This window comes from Pan troglodytes, chromosome 7 (assembly GCF_028858775.2).
Source record: "Pan troglodytes isolate AG18354 chromosome 7, NHGRI_mPanTro3-v2.0_pri, whole genome shotgun sequence".
NCBI classification, from domain to species: domain Eukaryota; kingdom Metazoa; phylum Chordata; class Mammalia; order Primates; family Hominidae; genus Pan; species Pan troglodytes.
Window position 1 is genome coordinate 82396835 of NC_072405.2, and position 21224 is coordinate 82418058.

The window sequence follows — 21224 nt, forward strand, 5'->3', positions numbered from 1 at the left end:
AAATGTTTTTCATTTTGATTTTTCAAAGTGGGTACCCAAAAACACTGCTTTTATGTAAGGAAAACAGAAGTCTTACGCCACAAACTATTCTAGTGGAAAACTCTAAATAACACAGGCCAGAAAAAAAAAAAGGAAACTAACATTTATCAGACACCAATTGTATACGCTAGGTGCCACATTTTGCCATTTTTACATCAACTCATTTAATCCTCATCATCCTGGGATGTAGGCATTATCTCCATTTTTCTAGAGGTTGGGTTATTTGCCTACAGTCACACTGCTAGGTTTAGAACAGTTCATTCTGGCCCAAAGTCGTCTTTTCTTCACTATACACCAAATTATAAAAGACTTGCCTTCTTTTTAATTTTTTTTTTTTTTTTTTGAGACGGAGTTCCACTCTTGTTGCCCAGGCTGGAGTGCAATGGGCACCATGTCGGCTCACCGCAAGCTCCGCCTCCTGGGTTCAAACGATTCTCCTGCCTCAGCCTCCTGAGTAGCTGCGATTACAGGCATGCGCCACCACAGCCGGCTAATTTTACATTTTTAGTAGAGACGGGGTTTCTCCATGTTCGTCAGGCTGGTCTCGAACTCCCAACCCTCAGGTGATTCACCCACCTCGGCCTCCCAAAGTGCTGGGATTACAAGCATGAGCCACCGTGCCCGGACTTTTTTTTTTTTTTTTTTTGAGACTGAGTCTCAGTCTGTCACCCAGGCTGGAGTGCAATGGCGCCATCTCAGCTCACTGCAACCTCTGCCTCCCGGGTTCAAGTGATTCTCCTGCCTCAGCCTCTCGAGTAGCTGGGATTACAGGCGCGCACCACCACACCCAGCTAATTTTTGTATTTTTAGTAGAGACGGGGTTTCACCATGTTGGCCAGGCTGGTCTCGAACTCCTGACCTCCTGATCCACCTGCCTCAGCCTCCCAAAGTGCTGGGATTACAGGCATGAGCCACCCCACCTGGCCAATTTTTTTTATTTTCTATGATCAGCTTGGTGAAAAATAAAAGATTTGCCTTCTTATAATTTTTCCTGGAACAAAGTCAAGGGCTTGACCTCTAGGACAACATAATGGCAAAGCTCCTATATAGAACTTGGGGAGGATTATTTAAAATCAAACGATGCACACATAAATAAAAATGATAATTATTACTGATTCTAGACATCTAATATTTTGTGTACCTATAAGAGGCACAAATATATCTATATGTGAATAATCATACTGTGCGTGTCTCAAACAATGCAGTCTAAGAGAATTCAATTTTGCAGTATCTAGAGTTTTCCCTCTTTATTATGATCTGTACCTATAAATGATCAGATTCCCAGCACTGAACGTGCACAAAACAAGATAATAATAGGAATAAAGAGAAGGGTAGGCACAAAGGAAAAAAAAAAAAAAAAACCTACCATATCTTCTAGAACCTAAACAGGAAAACCGCTCTGCCTCGATTTCTGGATTGTTTGTGTATTTAAAAGCTTGATGACTATCTTAGATTTTTTTTATATTCATACTATTTGTTGAAAAGCAAACCAAGCCACTCTTCCTAGCACTTCATTCCAGACAAGCCAAGTAAGCTAAAATGTAAAATTTGCATGGTTTTCCAAGCTCAAGTATTTAGGAGTTAAGGACCACAATGTATGTAACTTACCCTTAAATGGTCCAGGGGAAAAATATTTTGTGTGTGATAGAGAGCAAATAATAAATGCATAAAATGTTAACAGGTGAATCTGAATAAAGGTTACAAAGATTTTCTTTGTATTATTCTTATTCTTGCAATTTTTCTGTAAGCTTGAAATTATTTCCAAATAAAGTTAAAATTTAAAAATTACACAGCATTTTATTTGAAATTAACAATACATACTTGGATTACACAGCAACATTCTTACAAATACAAAACACTGTTTTTATGGGGAAAAATGCAGTAATTTGTGAGCAAGTATGTACCATATCCTACCAACTTATCATCACTTAGGAATAAATTTCAGACTAGCCTACCATATAATAAAATATGGCAATAGTGACTTGACTTGAAACCATAGCAGGAAAACACAAACACACCAGATAGTTTGGCATAACTGCTTCGCAAATTTAATATAGGCCTGCTGCAAAATGCAGCAATCTACAATTAAAGTGTTACGTGATATCTCTTGTTTGCAGTAAGATACAAACTGAACAATGAAAACCTGGCCATACTACAAAACAGAGATGGAGAGTAAGTCTTGGTTTTGGTAGTTTTATTAAATAAGATTTTTCCACCGCAGCTCAGTTCACAATAGTGTACTTGAATCAACTAAAGAAAGCAAGGACGGGGAAGAAATATCCTGGAGAAATGTTGAAATCTTTTCTCCTCCAAGGTTACTATCACCCTGCCTGTCCATCACAATTTTGATTTCAAGTATTCACTATGCTGGTCTGAAACACAGGATGCATCAGAAGCCAAGTAATGCTCAGCAAAAGTTCACCAAAATTGTGAAAGCAAACATTAAATAATAAACGTTTTCAATTAACAGTAAAATATCTTTAAAGGATCATCTCTAGCCTTTCTTTCTGCAGGATCCACCCACTTTAAAATCCTTTGGTAAATTCCCAGGTCTACCCTAATTGAATGGTCCCTCTCTATCTGCTCAAGCAGTTCTTAACCCTTTGGAGTGGGGATGGGGGTAAAGGGACATCACAGCAAATATGGACCCTTACCAAAGAAAATTATTCACAAATGCAAAATTCTACACACATTTCCAAAGACTTCCAGAATCCCACGGCCATTACCCCCACCGCCTCCCTAAGAATCCCAGAGTGGCGTGCTTCTCAATGGCCTCTGCGGAGCACCCCCAGCCCCCAAGCCACAGCCCCCGGCTCGACCCCGAAGAGACTAGAGTTCCTGCTCTCACACAGCGGATTCCGTAACTGAGCTTTGTCTCCTCGCCCAACTCCCTTCACCCCGGCAAGGTCACTACCGCCAACTACCCCTTTAAGCCGAGCCATCACGGTAGGAGTTCGTAACAGCCACAGCAGAACTTGCCTGTCATCGGATATATTTTGTCCCCTCGGCCCCACCTACCCTCCCCATTTCGGCAAGTTACGTCTTTACCACTAGCCCATTCTACAGAAATAGCTGCCGCCGCCACCCTCCGGCGCGCCCCGGCCCCGCCGCTCCGCCTCCAGCGCCCCCAGGCCCATTTCCCGCAGACCCTCCCCGGGCCGCCCTCCCCTGCTCTACTCTAGGCGCTCCCTCTCCCTCGCAGCCACACCGTGGCTGCACTCGCCGTCCTCTCTTCCGGCCGCTACCACCCCGGCCCCCTAGAACCCCAGCCTCCCGCGCCCGCAGCCGCGTTCCTGCCTCCCCCACCTCCGCACCCCGACTTGGCCCGGCCTCCTCGCCTTCCTCCCGGCTCCTCCCCTCAGGACACCTGTGTCGTCCCACCCCCTCCACCACACACGCACCCCCCACCCCAATTCCTTCGCCTCCCGGTCCTCCCTCCCCCGCCGGTCTCCCCTCCCCGCTGCTGCCCCGAGAGCCCGATGTGGGAGGGAAGGCGCGGGGGAGGGGAGGCCGCGAAGGGGGCTGCTCTTCTCCGGGTTCCCCGTGCTGCGGAACTGCAGGGCTCCCCAGCGCCCTCTGCCTTCCTCGCCGGCGGCGCGGAAGTCGGGGTCTCCCGGGCGCCCCCGATGAGGGTATTTACCTTCTTGCCGGGGACACTTTGCAGACGGCTCCAACATTGGCAAACACTACAGAGAACTGACCCCGCTCGGCCGCCGCCGGCTTCCACCCCTCGGGCTCCCCGCCCCCCGCCTCCGCCCGCCTCCGCCCGCCTCCCCGGCGCTCCCGCCGCGCCCTCCCGCGCTCGCGCCGCGCGCCCCCGCCTGCGCAGCTGCTCCCGCGCCCCAGCACGCCCGGCCGGCGCGCGCGCCCGGCACCGGCTCTACCTCCACTCTGCCTCCCGCCGGCCCGCGACCAAGCGCGGCCATTGTTCGCGACGCAGCTCCCGCCCCCTGGCGGCTGCCGGGCCCCAGCAGCTGCAGGCTCTGCGGGGCTAGCGGCGGTGAGCTGGGCCCCTGGGCGAGGGCCATTCCCGGGGGGCTTGGGCACGCGGGCGAGCGACTGCGCAAGGAGCGCGCCCGGTCCGCAGTCTCCTCGTCCCCGGCGCGACTCCCCGCCCCCTCGTCTGCCAAGGGTGGGCCTGGGGCAGCCCCTTCCACACCTGCAACTCGGCAACTTCCTTCCCCGCCCGACTGACCGTCTGTTCTTTCTGGTCCGCACCCCGTGCTCTGATTCCCCGCTCGTACCTTTCCCAGGCTCTCTGGCTGCCCCTCTGTGCTGTGCAGGGGACGCGCGACCATCCCGCGTCTGCTCCGGCCGCCGCTGTGCGACGCACGGTTTAGCGGATCTTGCACCTTTCTAGACGGGGGAGGGGGCGGGGAGGAGGTTGCTTCACCGTCTCGCCCAGCAAACACCAGGGATCCGTGATCACCTGCTCGCCAGACCTCCTCTTCTACCGAAAATATTAGTCACATGAAAAAGAATCCTTGGAGCCAAAAATGAGAACCATTGAAAACAATGCCCTGAATCCTAGATTTATGAGGCAAGAGTGCCAGAAAACAGAAATTACGTCTTGATTCGTCCTGGTTTTGATGTGGATTACTTTTGTCTAGATAACTTCAACCCAGTTAAGCTCGATGAAACTGAACACTTCGTTTAGTAACCGGCACCAAAAATAATCTGACAAAGAAATTTCGAAATAGAACTATTAGTGTGTTTTCACAAACTTACTCGTTTGCAACGTTATTTCTAGGGTTTCTTCCCAGTGTCACTTCTCTGACTGAGAAATGTCTCCCAGGCCGGTGATTTCAGTCATCATCTAAAACCAATCTCATGTCTGCACCTGGGAAGGTAGTGTGTGTCCTGGTTAACAGCAAGGGCGCCAGAGTCAGATAACCAAGGCTGGATATCCGCTTGCTAACTGGTGAGGAGACCACGGGCATGTTACTTATCCTGTGCATCAAGAGGAGACTACATGTGATAGATAGTTCGTATTTAAATGTGACAATACATATGAAGCCCTTTAAATAGGACCGGGCAAGTAGTACCTCTCCTGGTACAATGTTAGCTACAGCTATATTTTTCCTCCCAGAACTCCTTCCTATGCTCCTTTCCCCTCTTTTCACCTCTGCCAGTTCCCTCGGATTTAACATGTTGCATCCTCCATAAATTTGCTGTGCTCCTTCTAGAGGCTTACGCACCCAGTCAGCATTCTAATACAGTCATGCCTTACCTAGCCACAAGGATATGTTCTGAGGAACGTGTCATTAAGCGATTTTTGTTGTTTTGCGCACATCATAGCGTGTTCTTAACGCAAACCTAGGTAGTCTAGCCAACTACTCGCTTTGGCTATATGGTATATAGCTATTGCGCGTAGGCTGCAAACCTGTACAGTGTGTTACTGTACTAATACTGTAGGCAATTGCAACACAAGGGTATTTGTACCTAAACATAGAAAACCTACAGTAAAAGAACTATATAATTTTTTTTTTTTTTGAGACGGAGTCTCGCTCTGTCACCCAGGCTGGAATGCAGTAGCACAATCTCAGCTCACTGCAACCTCCACCTTCCGAGTTCAAGCAATTCTCCTGCCTCAGCCTCCCTGGTAGCTGGGATTATAGGCACATGTCACCACGTCCAGCTAATTTTTGTATTTTTAGTAGAGACGGGGTTTGACCATGTTGGCCACGCTGGTCTCGAACTCTTGACCTCAAGTGATTCCCCGCCGGCCCCCCCCCCCCGCCCCTCCCCGCCACCTCGGCCTCCCAAAGTGCTGGGATTACAGGCGCCCGGCTTAAAGAACTGTATAATCTTATGGGACCACCGTTGTATATGCAGTCCACCTGTCCATCATTGACCGAAAGAAGTTGACCAGAAATTGTTGAATATTTTGAATGAATACCTTACTTTCCCACCAGCCATACCAAGGGTCAAGCTGCCTACCTCTGTGTCTTTCCATAGGCTATTCTCTCTCCCTTCAGGCTACCCTTCTCTCGCCTGGTGAACAAATAATCTTTCACGGCATTCAAAAATCACCTTCTTGGCCGGGTGTGGTGGCTCACACCTGTAACCTCAGCACTTCGGGAGGCCGAAGCGGGCAGACCACGAGGTCACGAGTTTGAGACCAGCCTGGCCAACATGGTGAAACTCCATCTCTACTAAAAATACAAAAATTAGCTGGGCGTGGTGGCACACACCTGTAATCCCAGCTACTTAGGAGGCTGAGGCAGGAGAATTGCTTGAACTCGGGAGGCAGAGGTTGCAGTGAGCTGAGATGAGCCACTGCACTCTAGCCTGGGCAGCAGAGCAAGACTCCATCTCAAGAAAAAAAAGAAAAAAAATCACCTCCTTGAGAGGCATTCTCTAACACTCCTCTGAGCAGGCCAGTGCTCTTCTCTTGTACCTCTCTTCTCTGATATTGTAGGTATGTTAGAATTTTTTTTTTTAGCCTGTCTGTATCTACCAAACATTGCATTGTTGAAGGGCAGGCTCTGTGTCTCATGCATATCTGTAGTCTCAGCATCCAACAGCAAGTAGGTGGACGGTAAATCCTTTGGTATAAATGGATGAGTTTATACTTTTGGAAAGAACTCTGAGGTGGTCAGATTTCATTCTCTTTGATTCAGATCCTTAAAGTTAATTGAAAACTTTATCCCTCCCGTAACTGTTCCTCATAACTGATTTTCAGTCACTGGTAAACCCCAAATAGAATGAATTTTTCTAAGTCACAATTATCAGAAAGGAAATTGTTTTTTAATTGAATCAGCACTTTCAGTTGCTCAAGGTATATAGTATCAGTACATGAAATCACCTGAGTGACATGGAAATCCACACATTACTCTACAATCATTTTAGGATTTACTTTAAAATAAAATATTTGTATAGGAGTTGAAAATAATGAATATTTAAAGAGCGGTGGGCCAGCCGGCTGTGGTGGCTCACGTCTATAATCCCAGCACTTTGGGAGGCTAGCGTATCACCTGAAGTCAGGAGTTCGAGACCAGCCTGGGCAAAATGGCAAAAACCCCATCTCTACTGAAATTAGAAAAACTACCTGGGCGTGGTGGTGCGTGCTTGTAGTCCCAGCTACTCAGGAGGCTGAGGTGGGAGGATCACTTGAGCCTGGGAGGCAGAGGTTGGAGTGAGCTGAGATCACACTACTGCACTCCAGCCAGGGCCACAAAGAAAGACCCTGTATCAAAAAATATAAATAAATAAATAACAGTGGGCCTATTAATAGGCAGCTGATTAAAGCAAATGAGGCCAGGCGCAGTGGCTCATGCCTGTAATCCCAGCACTTTGAAAAGCCAAAGCGGGAGGATCTCTTGAAACCAGGGGTTTGAAACCAGCGTGGGCAGTAAAGTGAGACCCCACCTCCATTTAATTAAAAATAAATTTAAAATTAAATTTTTTTTTAAAAAGCGTCTGATTTATCAACACATTTTTACCAGTCACCATTGCAGTGAAATGTTCAAGCATCAGGAAAAAGATAATGCTTTCAAATTCACCATTATCGGATTTGAGCAGTTTGAATGGGACAGATTCCAGAATCACAAACTCCAGTTTCCTTCTATGTCCTCTTCTTTCTTATATTATGTCTTATATTATGATGCCCTTTTCTTGACATTTATTTTCCTGTAAAATTCATCTAGCCCCCAGCACCCACCATAGAAGTTACCCTCCTTTACTGATGATATCTGAATTTTTTTAATTTTTTTTTTGAGACAGAGTTCTTGCTCTCGCCCAGGTTAGAGTGCAGTGGTACAATCTTGGTTCACTGCAACCTCTGCCTGCAGGGTGCAAGCGATTCTCATGCCTCAGCCTTCTGAGTAGCTGGGATTACAGGCATGTGCCATCAGGCCTGGCTAATTTTTGTATTTTTGGTAGAGACAGTTTGTTTTGCCATGTTGCCCAGACTGGTCTTGAACTCCGGGCCTCAAGTTATCTGCCCTCCTCGGCCTCCCAAAGTGCTGGCATTACAGGAATGAGCCACTGCATAGCCCTGAATTTATTTTTATCACTACACACTATTTATGTGTTTCTTCTACTATATCTTAAGCTCCTTGAAGGCAACAACAATGACTTTCTCTTCTTTGTTTCTCTGGGACTTAGCACAGTGCTCACTAAATGCTTGTCAAATGAAGGGATTAGCAAATTTGACCAACATTTACTGAATACCCACTATGGGCCAAGTACTATTCTTGGCCTAGGGATGTATAGCAACGAAAAAAATCTGCAAAATCTTTGTCCTCATGGAACTTACAGGGGAATGAATGAATAACAAATGCATGAAATAAGCACTTCCAAATACTGTACTTTATTAGAATAGCATTCTGAGGCCGAGCGCGGTGGCTCATGCCTGTAATCCCAGCACTTTAGGAGGCTGAGGCAGGCAGATCATGAGGTCAAGAGATCGAGACTGTCCTGGCCAACATGGTGAAACCCTGTCTCTACCAAAAATACAAAAAAATTAGCCAGGCGTGGTGGCACACGCCTGTAGTCCCAGCTACTTGGGAGGCTGAGGCAAGAGAATCGCTTGAACCCGTGAGGCGGAGTTTGCAGTGAGCTGAGATAGCTCCACTGCACTCCAGCCTGGGCAACAGAGTGAGACTCCGTCTCAAAAAAAAAAAAAAACCATTTTGAAAATTCCCAATGTATTTATGTGTTCAGTAATAAAAGTATTGCTTGAAACTCAACTTGTTTTCATAATAATGTCAAAATAATTATTAAGGTATTAGCCACCTAAAACGCTGCTAAAAAACAGTAGAAATATATTTTACAAAGTGGGCTAGGTGCTGTGGCTTGTGCCTGTGACCCCAGCATTTTGAGAGACAGAGGCAGGAGGATCGCTTGAGGCCAGGAGTTCAAGACCAGCCTGGACAACATGGCCAAATCCTGTCTCTACAAAAAATTAAAAATTAGCCGAGTGTGGTGGTGCATTTCTGTAGTCCCTGCTACTTGGGAGGCTGAGGTGGGAGGACCACTTGAGCCCTGGAGCTCAAGGCTGCAGTGAGCCATGATCACACCACTGCACTCTAGCCTGGGCAACAGAGAGAGAACCTGTCTCAAAATAAAAAAAAAAGTAATCAATTATGTATAAGAAACAAGCAGGTATATGAAAAAATGCTCAACATTACTAATCATCTGGAAAATGCAAATCAAAACCACAATGAGCTATCATCTTACCCCAGTTAGAATGACTGTTATCAAAAAGACAAAAGATAAATGCTGGCCAAGATGCAGAGAAAAGGAAACTCTTGTACACTGACAGTGGGAATGTAAATTAGTACAGCCGTTATGAAAAACTGTATGGAAGTTTCTCAAACAACTAAAAATAGAACTGCCATACAACCCAGCAACCACTACTGCATATTTATCCAAAGAAAAGAAAATCAGTATAGCGAAGAGATATCTGTACCCCCATGTTCATTGCAGCACTATTCATAATAGCCAAAATATGGAATCAACCTAAGTGTTCATCAGTGGATGAACCGACAAATAAATGGGTATAATGGAATATTATTCAGCCTTATAAAAAGAGATCCTACCCATTAAGACAAAATATATGAATCAAGGATATTATGCTAAGTGAAATAAGCCAGACACAGAAAGACAAATATCACATGTTCTCACTCATATGTGGGAGCTAAAAAAGCTGATCTCATGGAGATAAAGAGTAGAATGATGGTTACCAGAGGCTGGGAAGGGTGAGTGGGGGAAATGAAGAGGGATTGGTTAATGGGTACAAACATACAGTTAGATAGAAAGAATAAGTTCTAGTGTTCAATAGCACAGTGGGGTGGCTATAGTTAAAAATAATTTATTATATATTTTAAAATAGCTAGCAGAGAAGATCTGAAATGTTCTCAATACAAAGAAATGATAAATGTCTGAGGTAATGGATATCCCAATTACCATGATTGATCACTATACATTGTATGTATGTATCGAAATATTACATGTACCCCATATACATGTACAGATACCATGTATCAATTAAAAAAGAAAACTCTCAACTAATAAGAAAAAAAATAAGGAAACAAAAATATACTTAATGAAGTATGGAAAGATTCTTTTTTAAGACTTTTTTTTATCCCCCTGAGACAGGGTCTTGCTCTGTTGCCCAGACTGGAGTCCAGTGGCACAATCATGGATCACTGCAGTATTGACCTCCTAGGCTCAGGTGATCCTCCCTCCTCAACCTCCCAAGTAGCTGGGACTACAGGCACGTGCCACCATGCCTGGCTAATTTTTTTAATTTTTAGTAGAGATGAGGTCTCACTATGTTGCCCAGGCTAGTCTTGAAATCCCAAGCTCAAGCAGTCCTCCTGCCTTGACCTCCCAAAGTGTGAGCCACAGTGCCTGTCCTCTTTTAAGTCTTATGGCACATGGTGTTAAATAATTTTTTTTGAATACAAATAATAGGAACCGGGTGTGGTGGCTCATATCCGTAATCCCAGCACTTTGGGAGGCCAAGGTAGGAGGATCACTTGAGGCCAGGAGTTCAAAACCAGCCTGGCCAACATAATGAGACCCTGTCTCTACAAAAAAAAAAAAATTTTTTTAATTATCTGGGCATGGTGGCATGCACCTGCAGTCCCAGCTACTCAGGAGGCTGAGGTGGGAGGATCACTTGAGCCTGGGATGTCAAGGCTGCAGTGAACTGTGATGGTACCACTGCACTCCAGCCTGGGTGATAGAGCGAGACTCTGTCTCTAAAGAATAAAATTAAATTAAAAACAAAAATAAATACTAAGAATAAAAAGAAAAATTTGCCAAGCATGATGGTGCACACCTGTAGTTCCAGCTACTCGGGCTGAGGTGGGAGGGTCTCTTGAGCCCAGGAGTTGAAGGCTGCAGTGAGTCATGATCATGCCACTGTGCTCCAGCCTCAGAGTAAGGCCCTATCTCAAAAAAATAAATAAGTAAATAATAGGGACCCAATTATGCTTGTAATGACTTTTCTTTTTTCTCTATAACTATCATCTTGTCTCTGAATTTTTTTTTCTTGGGGATATTCGCATTTTCCACCATGCCAGAAATTTGGTTGTCAGCCAGTCTATCTAGTATTTTGATTCTAATTTTTTCCTTAAATTTGTAATGGCATCATTTAAGTCTTGATTTCATTCTTAATTAAAATACAAGACAAGATAGCTTTACAGTTTGCCCTTTCAACTCAATCTGTGTTTTATCATCTGTAAGTTGAAGGTTTTTTAACAGAATATACAGATTCTACAAACCTTGGCATGTCCTTGTCAGGTAGCCTGTTTGAAGAGACGTCAACTGCCACGTCAATGAGTCAGGGCTTTCATGACTAAGTCATCCTGGGACCCCATGGAGAGCTCTAGTGGGGAGGAGAGTGAGGACTGGGACAAGCCCATAGAGGTTCCCATCCTCTCTGTGCATCCAGTGGTCACCAACAAGATAAAAGTGAACCAATTGCAGCCACAGTGGGGAGCCCCCAAGAATTGCCCCCACCTGAAAGACTGCAGCACACCACGATGTGGGATTACACTACCGTGGAATTGGTGGAGCTGGGAAATAGGTTCAGACACAAGGGGAGCATCAATAGTGGGGTGGCTGCTCCATCTAGGAGTTGTGGAGACGGAGGAAGGTATTATACACCCGAGACTCAGGATGAGTAAAATGGCATCCATTAGAAAACCCGTCAGAAAAATATGTTACATTTTTCTGTAGTGCAAAGCCTTCATAGAAATAGTCTTCTGTTCCATGAGGTATTTTTCTTCTAACTTGAGTTCTTCCTTTATCTTTTGAATACAGTGTTCCATTTGTTTATTTAGCTATAATAATGGCATAAGTTTTTTATTTTTATTTTTTTTGAGATGGAGTCTCGCTGTGTCACCCAGGCTGGAGTGCAGTGGTGCCATCTCAGCTCACTGCGAGCTCCGCCTCCCAGGTTCATGCCATTCTCCTGCCTCAGCCTCCCCAGTAGCTGGGACTACAGGTGCCTGCCACCACGCCCAGCTAATTTTTTTGTATTTTTAGTTTCACAGTGTTAGCCAGGAAGGTCTCGATCTCCTGACCTTGTAATCCGCCCGAATAATGGCATAATTTTAACATAATTTATTCTTATTTTGTTCATATTTAATCTGGGAAACTGTACCCAGATCCTCTATTAGCTTAGCTTTGCCCAGTCTAATGGGCTTCTGGAGAAAATAAGATTTTATTTCATTAGTTTTTAGGAGTCGGAAAGGGTCTAGAACCTGGTTTTATTCCACCCTCTTTACCTTAAATATCTAATACTTTTCTTTGAACTATACAAATATATTATGTATGTAACAAAACCTAGAAGTGTAACTTGTTAATTATTATTTGAATGTCCTTGCAGTGGAAATAAATTTGTGACATCTCTGCACACAAGAGAAGGAGGAGGGGGCTAGGGGAGAAGGGAAAGATGGCAAGTATTGCTTTTTAAACAAGTACAATGACTTCTTTAAACACTTCTTAATTGTGACTGTTTTGACAGACATCATCTTAGCAATCACTTCATCTTTCCTTTCCAATAACTTTTCCAAAAGACTTCATTATAAACTTCATAAAACATTGTTTTTCTCTTGCCAATTATAAAGGAGGGAAAAAACTAAAAATTTCAGCTATGTATACCTGTATTGAAGAGGAACAATTCCAGAATTCCAGGAACTGAGGATAAAGGGGCAGACAAGTAGATTGGCCACACACAATGGCAGTGATACAGAGAAACTACAGACAATATCTGAACAATTTTCTGTAGTCTCTCTGTATCACTGCCATTGTGTGTGGCCAATCTATTAATATTTATCTGTCCCTTCATCCCAAGTTCCTGGAATTGTTGCTTCTCATTCTTTCTTTTCTTGGCTAATTGTCAATGGCATTCTGAATTTGAGACATATTGCAGTGTAATATGGCACCCCAAAATGTAGCAGCTTCAAGCAACAATTTATTTAGTTCAGGCAGGGCTCAGTATCTTGTCTCTGCCCCATGCAGTATCAGCTAAGGGCACCTCAAAGGCTGGGAGCCCAAATCATGTAAGGACTTACTCATCTATAGTTGATGATGGTTTTCCACTGGGACCGCAGCTGGGGCTGTCAACCAGAACACCCACATGTGGCTTTTCTATGTATCTGCAGATGATGCTGGGGTAGGGCTGAGAGAGGAAGGAACAAACCCTGAGTTTGGCCCCCTCACAGCATGGTGGCTGGGTTCCAAGAAACCAGAAGTAAAAGTCACTACTTTCTTAAAGCGTGGCCCAGAATTCAAATATGCTTTGAATTCTGCCCATATTCTACTGGTCAAATCACACAGTCCAGATTCAAGGGGAGGGCACCTGATCCTTTCTTTCCGTGGAAGGCACGTCAGAGGATCTTAGAATCACATTTAAAACTCCACACATTTTCCTGTAATCCCAGCACCTTGGGAGGCCAAGGCAGGCGGATCATTTGAGGTCAGGAGTTCGTGACCAGCCTGGCCCACGTGGTGAAACCCCATCTCTACTAATAACACAAAAATTAGCTGGCCGTGGTAGCAGACGCCTGTAATCCCAGCTACTCAGGAGGCTGAGGCAGAAGAATCGCTTGAATCCGGGAGGCAGAGGTTGCAGTGCACGGAGATCATGCCACAGCACGCCAGCCTGGGTGACAGAGTGAAACTGTGTCTGAAAAACAAAAACAAAAAACAAAAACAAAAAAAACAAAAAATACCTCCACACATTCTCTGAAACATATCACCTTGTCTTTTCACCGTATTGCTCCTATGTTAATATAAAGGTGACATAGAAAATTTCCTTCCATTGGTACCTACGCGTGTCTGCATGAATCATTTCAGCTGGCTTAATTCATTTAACACCTTTCTTGTGCTGAAGACAGATAGGCACACCTGCACTGCAGAGATTACAAACACCAGATTGAAGTGGAACAGGCCTTACTAGTCTTTTCTAGTCTATTCTCCTTCCCAGGTCAAGGGGGATGCTTTAGGCAAGTTAAAACAGTCAGTAGTTGCGGTAGCAGCTGAGATGAAGGAGTAAGTTGGAAGCTGGAGGAAACTCCCAGGCAGTAACATGCAATATGTAACATTTAGTCATGGCCTGTTTCTGGGACATGCTGTAGCTGGAAGTGGGCCATGATCTCAGTGGGGAAATGGCCTAGGGAGGGACCAACGGAAGGCTGTCTGACAAGGTCGGGCCAGGCTACTAGTGTCAGAGTGCTCAGTACCCAGAGCAGGGTTTGTTCCTTCCTCTCCCAGCCCTACCCCAGCATCACCTGCAGGCCTGAGCCCTTCATTCATTTTCTCATTGAACAAACATGCCTGCCAGTGGCAGTGCGGCCTGCTGGCGTGTTCAGATATTGTCTCTAGTCTTTCTGTATCACTGCCACTGTGTGTAGCCAATCTACTTGTCTGCCCCTTCATCAAAGTTCCTGGAATTGTTGCTTTCTGCATCCTGTTGACTGCTCTCCAACACACACAAACACACACACACACACCACATACCATTTCTTTTTTCCTTTTCTTTTTTTTTTTTTTTTTTTTTTTCTGAGACAGAGTCTTGCTCTGTCACCCAGGCTGGAGTGCAGTGGTGCAATCTCGGCTCACTGCAACGTACACCTCCCAGGTTCAAGCAGTTCTCCTCCCTCTGCCTCCCAAGTAGCTGGGATTACAGGTGCCCGCCACCACACCCAGCTAATTTTTGTATTTTTAGTAGAGACTGGGTTTCACCATGTTGGCCAGGCTGGTCTCGAACTCCTGACCTCGTGATCCGCCCACCTCAGCCTCCCAAAGTGCTGAGATTACAGGAGTGAGCCACTGTGCCCGGCCTCTCTTTTTTCCTTTTCAATTTTTATTTTAGAATCGGGGGTATACATACAGGTCTGTTACAAAGGTATATCACACACACGCACCATTTTTAAAGATCTAATATACAACTTTCTCCTATCTAGGACCTGCTGGCCTCTATGCCTAGGGCTGAACCCAGCCTGCTCTCTTCCTCTCCTCTAAGGATATCATCACTTCAGTGTTGTCCCAGACATCCGTGAACAATAAAACCACAGCTACCTCAAGTCTTGTATGTTGACCCACTCTTTTCCTTTCCTCCTCTACTCCAGCTTTAACCACCAACCTTTGCTTAGTTTGAATTGAGTTTATGATACCTTCTCAGAGTTGTTCTAACCTTTTGGGGACCTCTGCTCCTAGCTCCCTAATTTGCTTGGAACTGCACTAAGAAGGATACCCTTGACTTTTCCAAAGTCACTCTGGCCAGATCACCACTATGTTATACAGTGTGTTTGTGAAAAATTTTTTAAAAGTACCTCTCTAGGTAGTCACAGATCTTTAGGTACAAGTGTTGCTGAGTAAGCCTCACCTTTGTGCCCAGAGAAAAGGAGTGAGCAGAACATGCACAGTCTACGGTATTTTGTTTTGTTTTGAGACAGGGTCTTGCTCTGTTGCCCAGACTGGAATGCAGTTGCACGAACACAGCTCAATGCAGCCTCAACCTCCTGGGCTTAAGCAGTCCTCCCACCTCAGCCTCCCGCATAGCTGGGACCACAGGTGCATGCCACCACACCCAGCTAATTTTTTTTTTTTTTTTTTTTTTTTTTAGTTGAGGCAGGGTCTTGTCATCTTGCCCAGGCTGGTCTTAAACTCTTGAGCTCAAGTGATCTACCCACCTCAGCCACTCAAAGTGCTGGGATTACAGGCATGAGCCACTGTGCCCAGCCAGTCTAAGGTATTTTGTTATAGCAGCCCAAATTTACTAAGACAGAGCCCCTTTGCTGGGGCTTTTGTGAACAGACAACCCAGAACACTACGCATATTGTCTTTGGGCTGTCAAGCTCAGTCAATTCCCTTAAGCTAGTTGGTAGCTTTCTCAATACCCTTACCTTAGAAATGGTCTAGAGGCTGGACACAGTGGCTCATGCTTATAATCCCAGCAGCACTTTGGGAGGCCAAGGAGGGAGGACCACATGAGCCCAGGAGTTTGAGACCAGCCTGGGCGACATAGCGAGACCTCATCTCTACTAAATTAAAAAAAAAATTAGCCCAGTGTGGTGGTGCATGCCTGTAGTCCCAGCTACTTGGGGGACTGAGGCAGGAAGATTGCTGGAGCCCGGGAAGTTGAGGCTGCAGTGAGCCCTGATCGTGCCACTGCACTCCAACCTGAACAATAGAGCAACCCTGTCTCCAAAAAGGGAAAACAGAAATGGTCTAGTCTTTGCTGTTTCACTCCCATGTTGGTGCCACTTTTCCACTTCTTCTAGTGAGTGTCTGTCTCCCACTTCTTATAAGGAATTAAAATACTCGTCACTAGATCCTATCAGGTCACAATTTTCCCAGCACTTCCTTTAGAGACAGGGTCAATGAATACTGTCAGAATTACCCTTGGATCCTCTAAAATGAGAACACAAAGCCAGAACCAGTCTAAAGACAGGGCTAGCAATATTAAGCATGGAAAATTTTAACCTATGGATTCCCAAATTCTAGATCATAAGCAGGACTGATCCAGAACATCATGTAGCATAATTCCATGGAATCATTACACTGAACATTAATAGATGTTATGTCAGTAAAGAATTCTTTAATTAAATACATCCAAGAAGCTGTGAATTCAACAAAGTTAAAGAAGCTTGGCCTGGTGCAATGGCTCATGCCTGTAATCCCAACATGTTGGGAAGCTGAGGAGAGAGGATGCTTTGGGCCCAGGAGTTAGAGATCAGCCTGAGCAACAGAATAACACCCCATCTCTACAAAAAGTTTAAAAATTAGCTGGGCATGGTAGCGCATGCCTGCAATCCCGGCTACTCGGAAGGCTGAGGTGGGAGGATTGCTTGGGCCCAGGAGTTGGAGGTTGCAGTGCACCACTGCACTTCAGCCTGTGTGACAGTAACACCCTGTCTTTATGAAAATAAAATAAGAAGTTTTTTTTTTTGATTGCATTACTTCTCAAAATCTTCTGCCAATATAAGTGAAGTTTGCAAGAAAGGGATTGGATCTGTTCTATACCCCAGGTCCATTTGACCGTAGGAACTTTTTGGCAGGAAGCACATCAGTGGAGCACATTTTGGGAAACACAAAGGCACAGTTGGAGATCAAGCAGAAGGGTTCTACCTAGGGTAGAACAGAAGTCTCTGATGTTCAGCTAAGAATGGGAAGATTTCTGGTAAAATGAAAAAGATCATTGCATTGCTGATTTTGCCCTCCATCTTTAACCATCAATTGACTTTTATAGGCTTTCTCTCTGTTCTCTAGTAGCTCTACTTTCTTAATTTTGAGCTTTAAAATGTCATCTTGGACTATTGATGGTCCACTCAAGATGTACAACACCAACTCTGGAGGCAGGTGATCAACCTTTCATTAGAAATTAAACAGTCAAGACAAGTAGAAGACATGACAATGTCTGCAAACATCGATTTCAATGCTTTAAAGCAGAGGTCAGCCGGGCATGGTGGCTCAGGCCTGTAATCTCAGCACTTTGGGAGGCCGAGGCAGGTGGATCACAAGGTCAGGAGTTCTAGACCAGCCTGGCCAACATAGTGAAACCCCATCTCTACTAAAAATACAAAAATTACCCGGGCGTGGTAGTGCGCGCCTGTAGTCCCAGCTACTCAGGAGGCTGAGGCAGGAACTCACTTGAACCCGGGAGGTGGAGGTTGCAGCGAGCCAAGATCTCACCACTGCACACCAGCCTGGGTGACAGTGCGAGACTCTATCAAAAAAAAAAAAAAAAAAAAAAGCAGAGGTCACAAAAATAAATAAATAAATAAAAAATAAAGCAGAGGTCAGTGAATCAAATCTGGTCTGCTGCCTGTTTTCGTAAATAAAGGGCTTTTGAAATATAGCTATGCTCTTTCGTTTACACATTGTCCATGCTGGTTTTATAAATCTGCAGAATTGAGTACTAATAGAGAATCTAGGGCCCCACCAAAACAAAAATACTTACTATAGAGCTCTTTATAGAAAAGTTTGCCAGCCCCTACTTACAAGAGAAAATAGGCCAGGTGTGGTGGCTCACACCTGTAATCCCAGCACTTTGGGAGGCTGAGGTGGGCGGATCATTTGAGGTCAGGAGTTTGAGGCCAGCCTGGCCAACATGGTGAAACCCCGTCTCTACCAAAAATGCAAAAATTAGCCAGGCATGGTGGCATGCACCTTTAATCCCAGCTACTCGGGAGGCTGAGGTTGGAGAATCACTTGAACCCAGAAGGCAGAGGTTGCAGTGAGCGGAGATGGCGCCACTGTACTCCAGGCTGGGCAACGCAGCAAGACTCCATCTCAAAAAAAAAAAAATGAAAATGAAAGGTGATGTTAGTTCAAAACTCAATATGTGTCCTTTTCAAAGTCATATTTCAAGGAGTTTTGGTAAGTTTAAAATAATGCAATTAATGATATTATGTGTACTGTAGCCATTTCTGTGTAATCTGAAGCATTTCCTTTCTCTTTTCTTGGATAGCTCCTCTTCCATATATAAACCTCTCTCCTAAATTTGAAAGGCATATGGAAATCACTTTTTCAAATTGGTACTTCTGGCTTAAAATGGCAGACTGAACACATCCATTTATCTCTCCTCCCTCCAAAGTCTTATTATAATGAAGTGAAGAATTTAAAAGGCATATGCCCACAAACACAAATAGAAGAAACAAAGTGCATGGAGAAATAATAACTAACCTAATGAGTCTAGGAAGCGGAAGCCTCACTAACCAATATAAAATGAGCTGATTTTACAAGAAGAATCTCGGCAAAGCTCAGGAACGAAGGCACCAGACAGTGTTTAGAGGAGATAAGGCATTAGGCTTATAGCATAACTGAGGGGAAAATCTGTATAAGGAACCATTAAATTAGTTTCCACCCCCACAGCAAACAACAACTCTCTTGTCTCAGCCTCCCAAGCAGATAGGAGGTTTATTTTCTGGTGAAACTGACCCTGGAAAGAGGCCCAGGGCTCACAAACACCAGGCAGAAAGCCGGCGGCAAAGGTAAAAGGCCAACGACAACGGACTTGGTCCAGGTGAACCCACCTGACACGCGCACGAAAACTTCCCTTGCCCTCCCCGGCTACTCGTTGTCCACCGAAATTCATTCTCCTGACTTCCACGACAATTGAGTTGTAGCTAGGCAGGTAGGATGTCAGGTTGGGAGCACACAGCCAGCTCACTGCAAGTAAGTGTGACCACACAAGGAAGCTCTACCGGAGGAATGGACACAAACACATTCTTGCTCCTCAACTGCTCCTTGCTACTCTTTTCTCTGGCTTAAGCACACGCTAGCCTGAGGCCCTGTTTCTACCACAAAAAGGACAATGCCCTAGGGCAGCGTTTCTTTTCTTTTTTCTTTTCTTCCTTTTTTTTTTTTTTTTTTTTGAGACAGGGTCTCACTCTTTCTCCCTGGCTGTAGAGGTGTGATCTCAGCTCTCTGCCTTGATCTCCTGGGCTCATGTGATTCTCCCACCTCAGTCTCCTGAGTAGCTGGGATCACAGGCATGTGCCACCATGCCCAGCTAAGTTTTTGTATTTTTAGTAGAGACAGGGTTTCATCATGTTGCCCAGGCTGGCCCCAAACTCCTGACCTCAGGTGATCCACCCACCTCGGCCTCCCAAAGTTCTGGGATTACAGGCGTGAGCCACAGTGTCCGCCTAATTTTTGGATTTTTAGTAGAGACAGAGTTTCGCCATGTTGCCCAGGCTGGCCTCAAACTCCTGACCTCAAGCAATCCACCTGTCTCAGCCTCCCAAAGTTCTGGAATTACAGGCGTGAGCCACCACGCCTGGCCTTTTTCTTTTTTAAAAAAAACTACTTTTGTAACAAATGAAGGAGCTTCTTTCTGAGGTGATGAAATGATCTGGAATTAGGTTGTGGTGATGGTTGCACAGCATACTATAATGCACTGCACTGTACACTTCAAAAGGGTGAATTGTATGGTATGTGAATTACTGTATCCCAATTTTTAAAATACATGGAGATAAGTATCAGTAGCCATAACTAAAATAGGTGAGAAGGACCAGTGCAGTGGCTCACGCCTGTAATCCTAGCACTTTGGGAGGCCAAGGTGGGCAGATCACTTGAGATCAGGAGTTTGAGACCACCCTGGCCAACATGGTGAAACCCTCTCTCTACTAAAAATACAAAAATTAGCCAGGTGTGGTGGCATGCGCCTGTGGCTCCAGCTACTTGGGAGGCTGAGGTGGGAAAATTGCTTGAACCCGCCCTGCATTCCAGCCTGGGCAACAGAGTGAGTCTCTGTCTCAAAAAAAAAACAAAAAACGAAAAAAAGAGAGAAAGTGGTAGCCTCTGGAAAGCTCAACTGGCACATAGGAAGAGATAGAGCCGATATCTCCTGCTTTTTCTTATGTCTTGTGTTTGACATTTTAAGCTATTTGCATACATTGCTTTGATAAAAATAAAACTTACTTTTAAAAATCACTGTGTCAAAAGTCTCCCTAAGCCTCAATGGAGTCCAGAATTGAAATTAAAACAATGTTAGTTAATTATGTAACTCCTTTCCAAAAAATGACTTTTTACTTTTGGATAGTAATGGAATCTATTTTCCTGCCTGAACAATATTTTCTTGAATTTAAGATCTAGGAAAGCATTGGGAAAAGGAAGCACAGAAATAGAGGTGGCACTGGTTAAATTGAAGCCAAGAAGAATCTAAATTCGGGGAACAACTTAGGTTGAGCCAAGAGCTTTTTACTTATAAAACTGGTTAAACACTTATGCTTGAAAATGAAGTTGAGAAAAGGAAGGTATTAAATTGTAAAATATACTCACTTCCCAAATGAAGATACAAATATTCTGATTGAATATGAAATCAGAAATAAAGTACTTAGCAAGCACCCGAGAAGTTTGTCTTAAACTAACTGTACTGAAGTACTTTTTTTTTCAATCATGGACTGATACTTGTATAAAACACAATAAAAATGAATTACCAGGTCAGGTGCAGTGGCTCACACATGTAATAGCACTTTGGGAGGCCAAGGCGGGCAAATCACCTAAGGTCAGGAGTTTGAGACCAGCCTGGCCAACATGGTGAAACCTTGTCTCTACGTAAAATACAAAAATTAGCCGGGCATGGTGGCGGGCACCTGTAATCCCAGCTACTCAGGAGGCTGAGACTAGAGAATCACTTAAACACAGGAGGTGGAGGTTGCAGTGAGCTGAGATCGTGCCACTGCACTCCAGCCTCGGTGACAAGAGTGAAACTC

General features: G+C 44.8%; 2 protein-coding genes across 8 annotated transcripts in view; both read right to left on the bottom strand.

Moving 5' to 3' along the window:
• Positions 1–4481, bottom strand: part of STAU2 (staufen double-stranded RNA binding protein 2) — a 325206-nt gene extending 320725 nt beyond the window's left edge. For 3 of the 7 annotated variants that reach the window (XM_024345190.3, XM_009455522.5, XM_063816389.1), the window contains exon 1: positions 3680–3781. Coding sequence is in view for 2 of the 7 variants with exons in the window: in XM_054656829.2 (XP_054512804.2) it covers positions 4284–4337 (54 nt within the window). In the remaining 5 variants the exon portion in view is untranslated. Of the gene's footprint in view, positions 1–3679; positions 3788–4283 lie in introns of those variants that run through there. The other 4 variants (XM_054656829.2, XM_009455516.5, XM_063816396.1 and 1 more) reach the window with 4 other exon arrangements.
• Positions 1–21224, bottom strand: part of UBE2W (ubiquitin conjugating enzyme E2 W) — a 139932-nt gene that overhangs the window by 3036 nt on the left and 115672 nt on the right. The gene's annotated exons all lie outside the window — the stretch shown is intronic.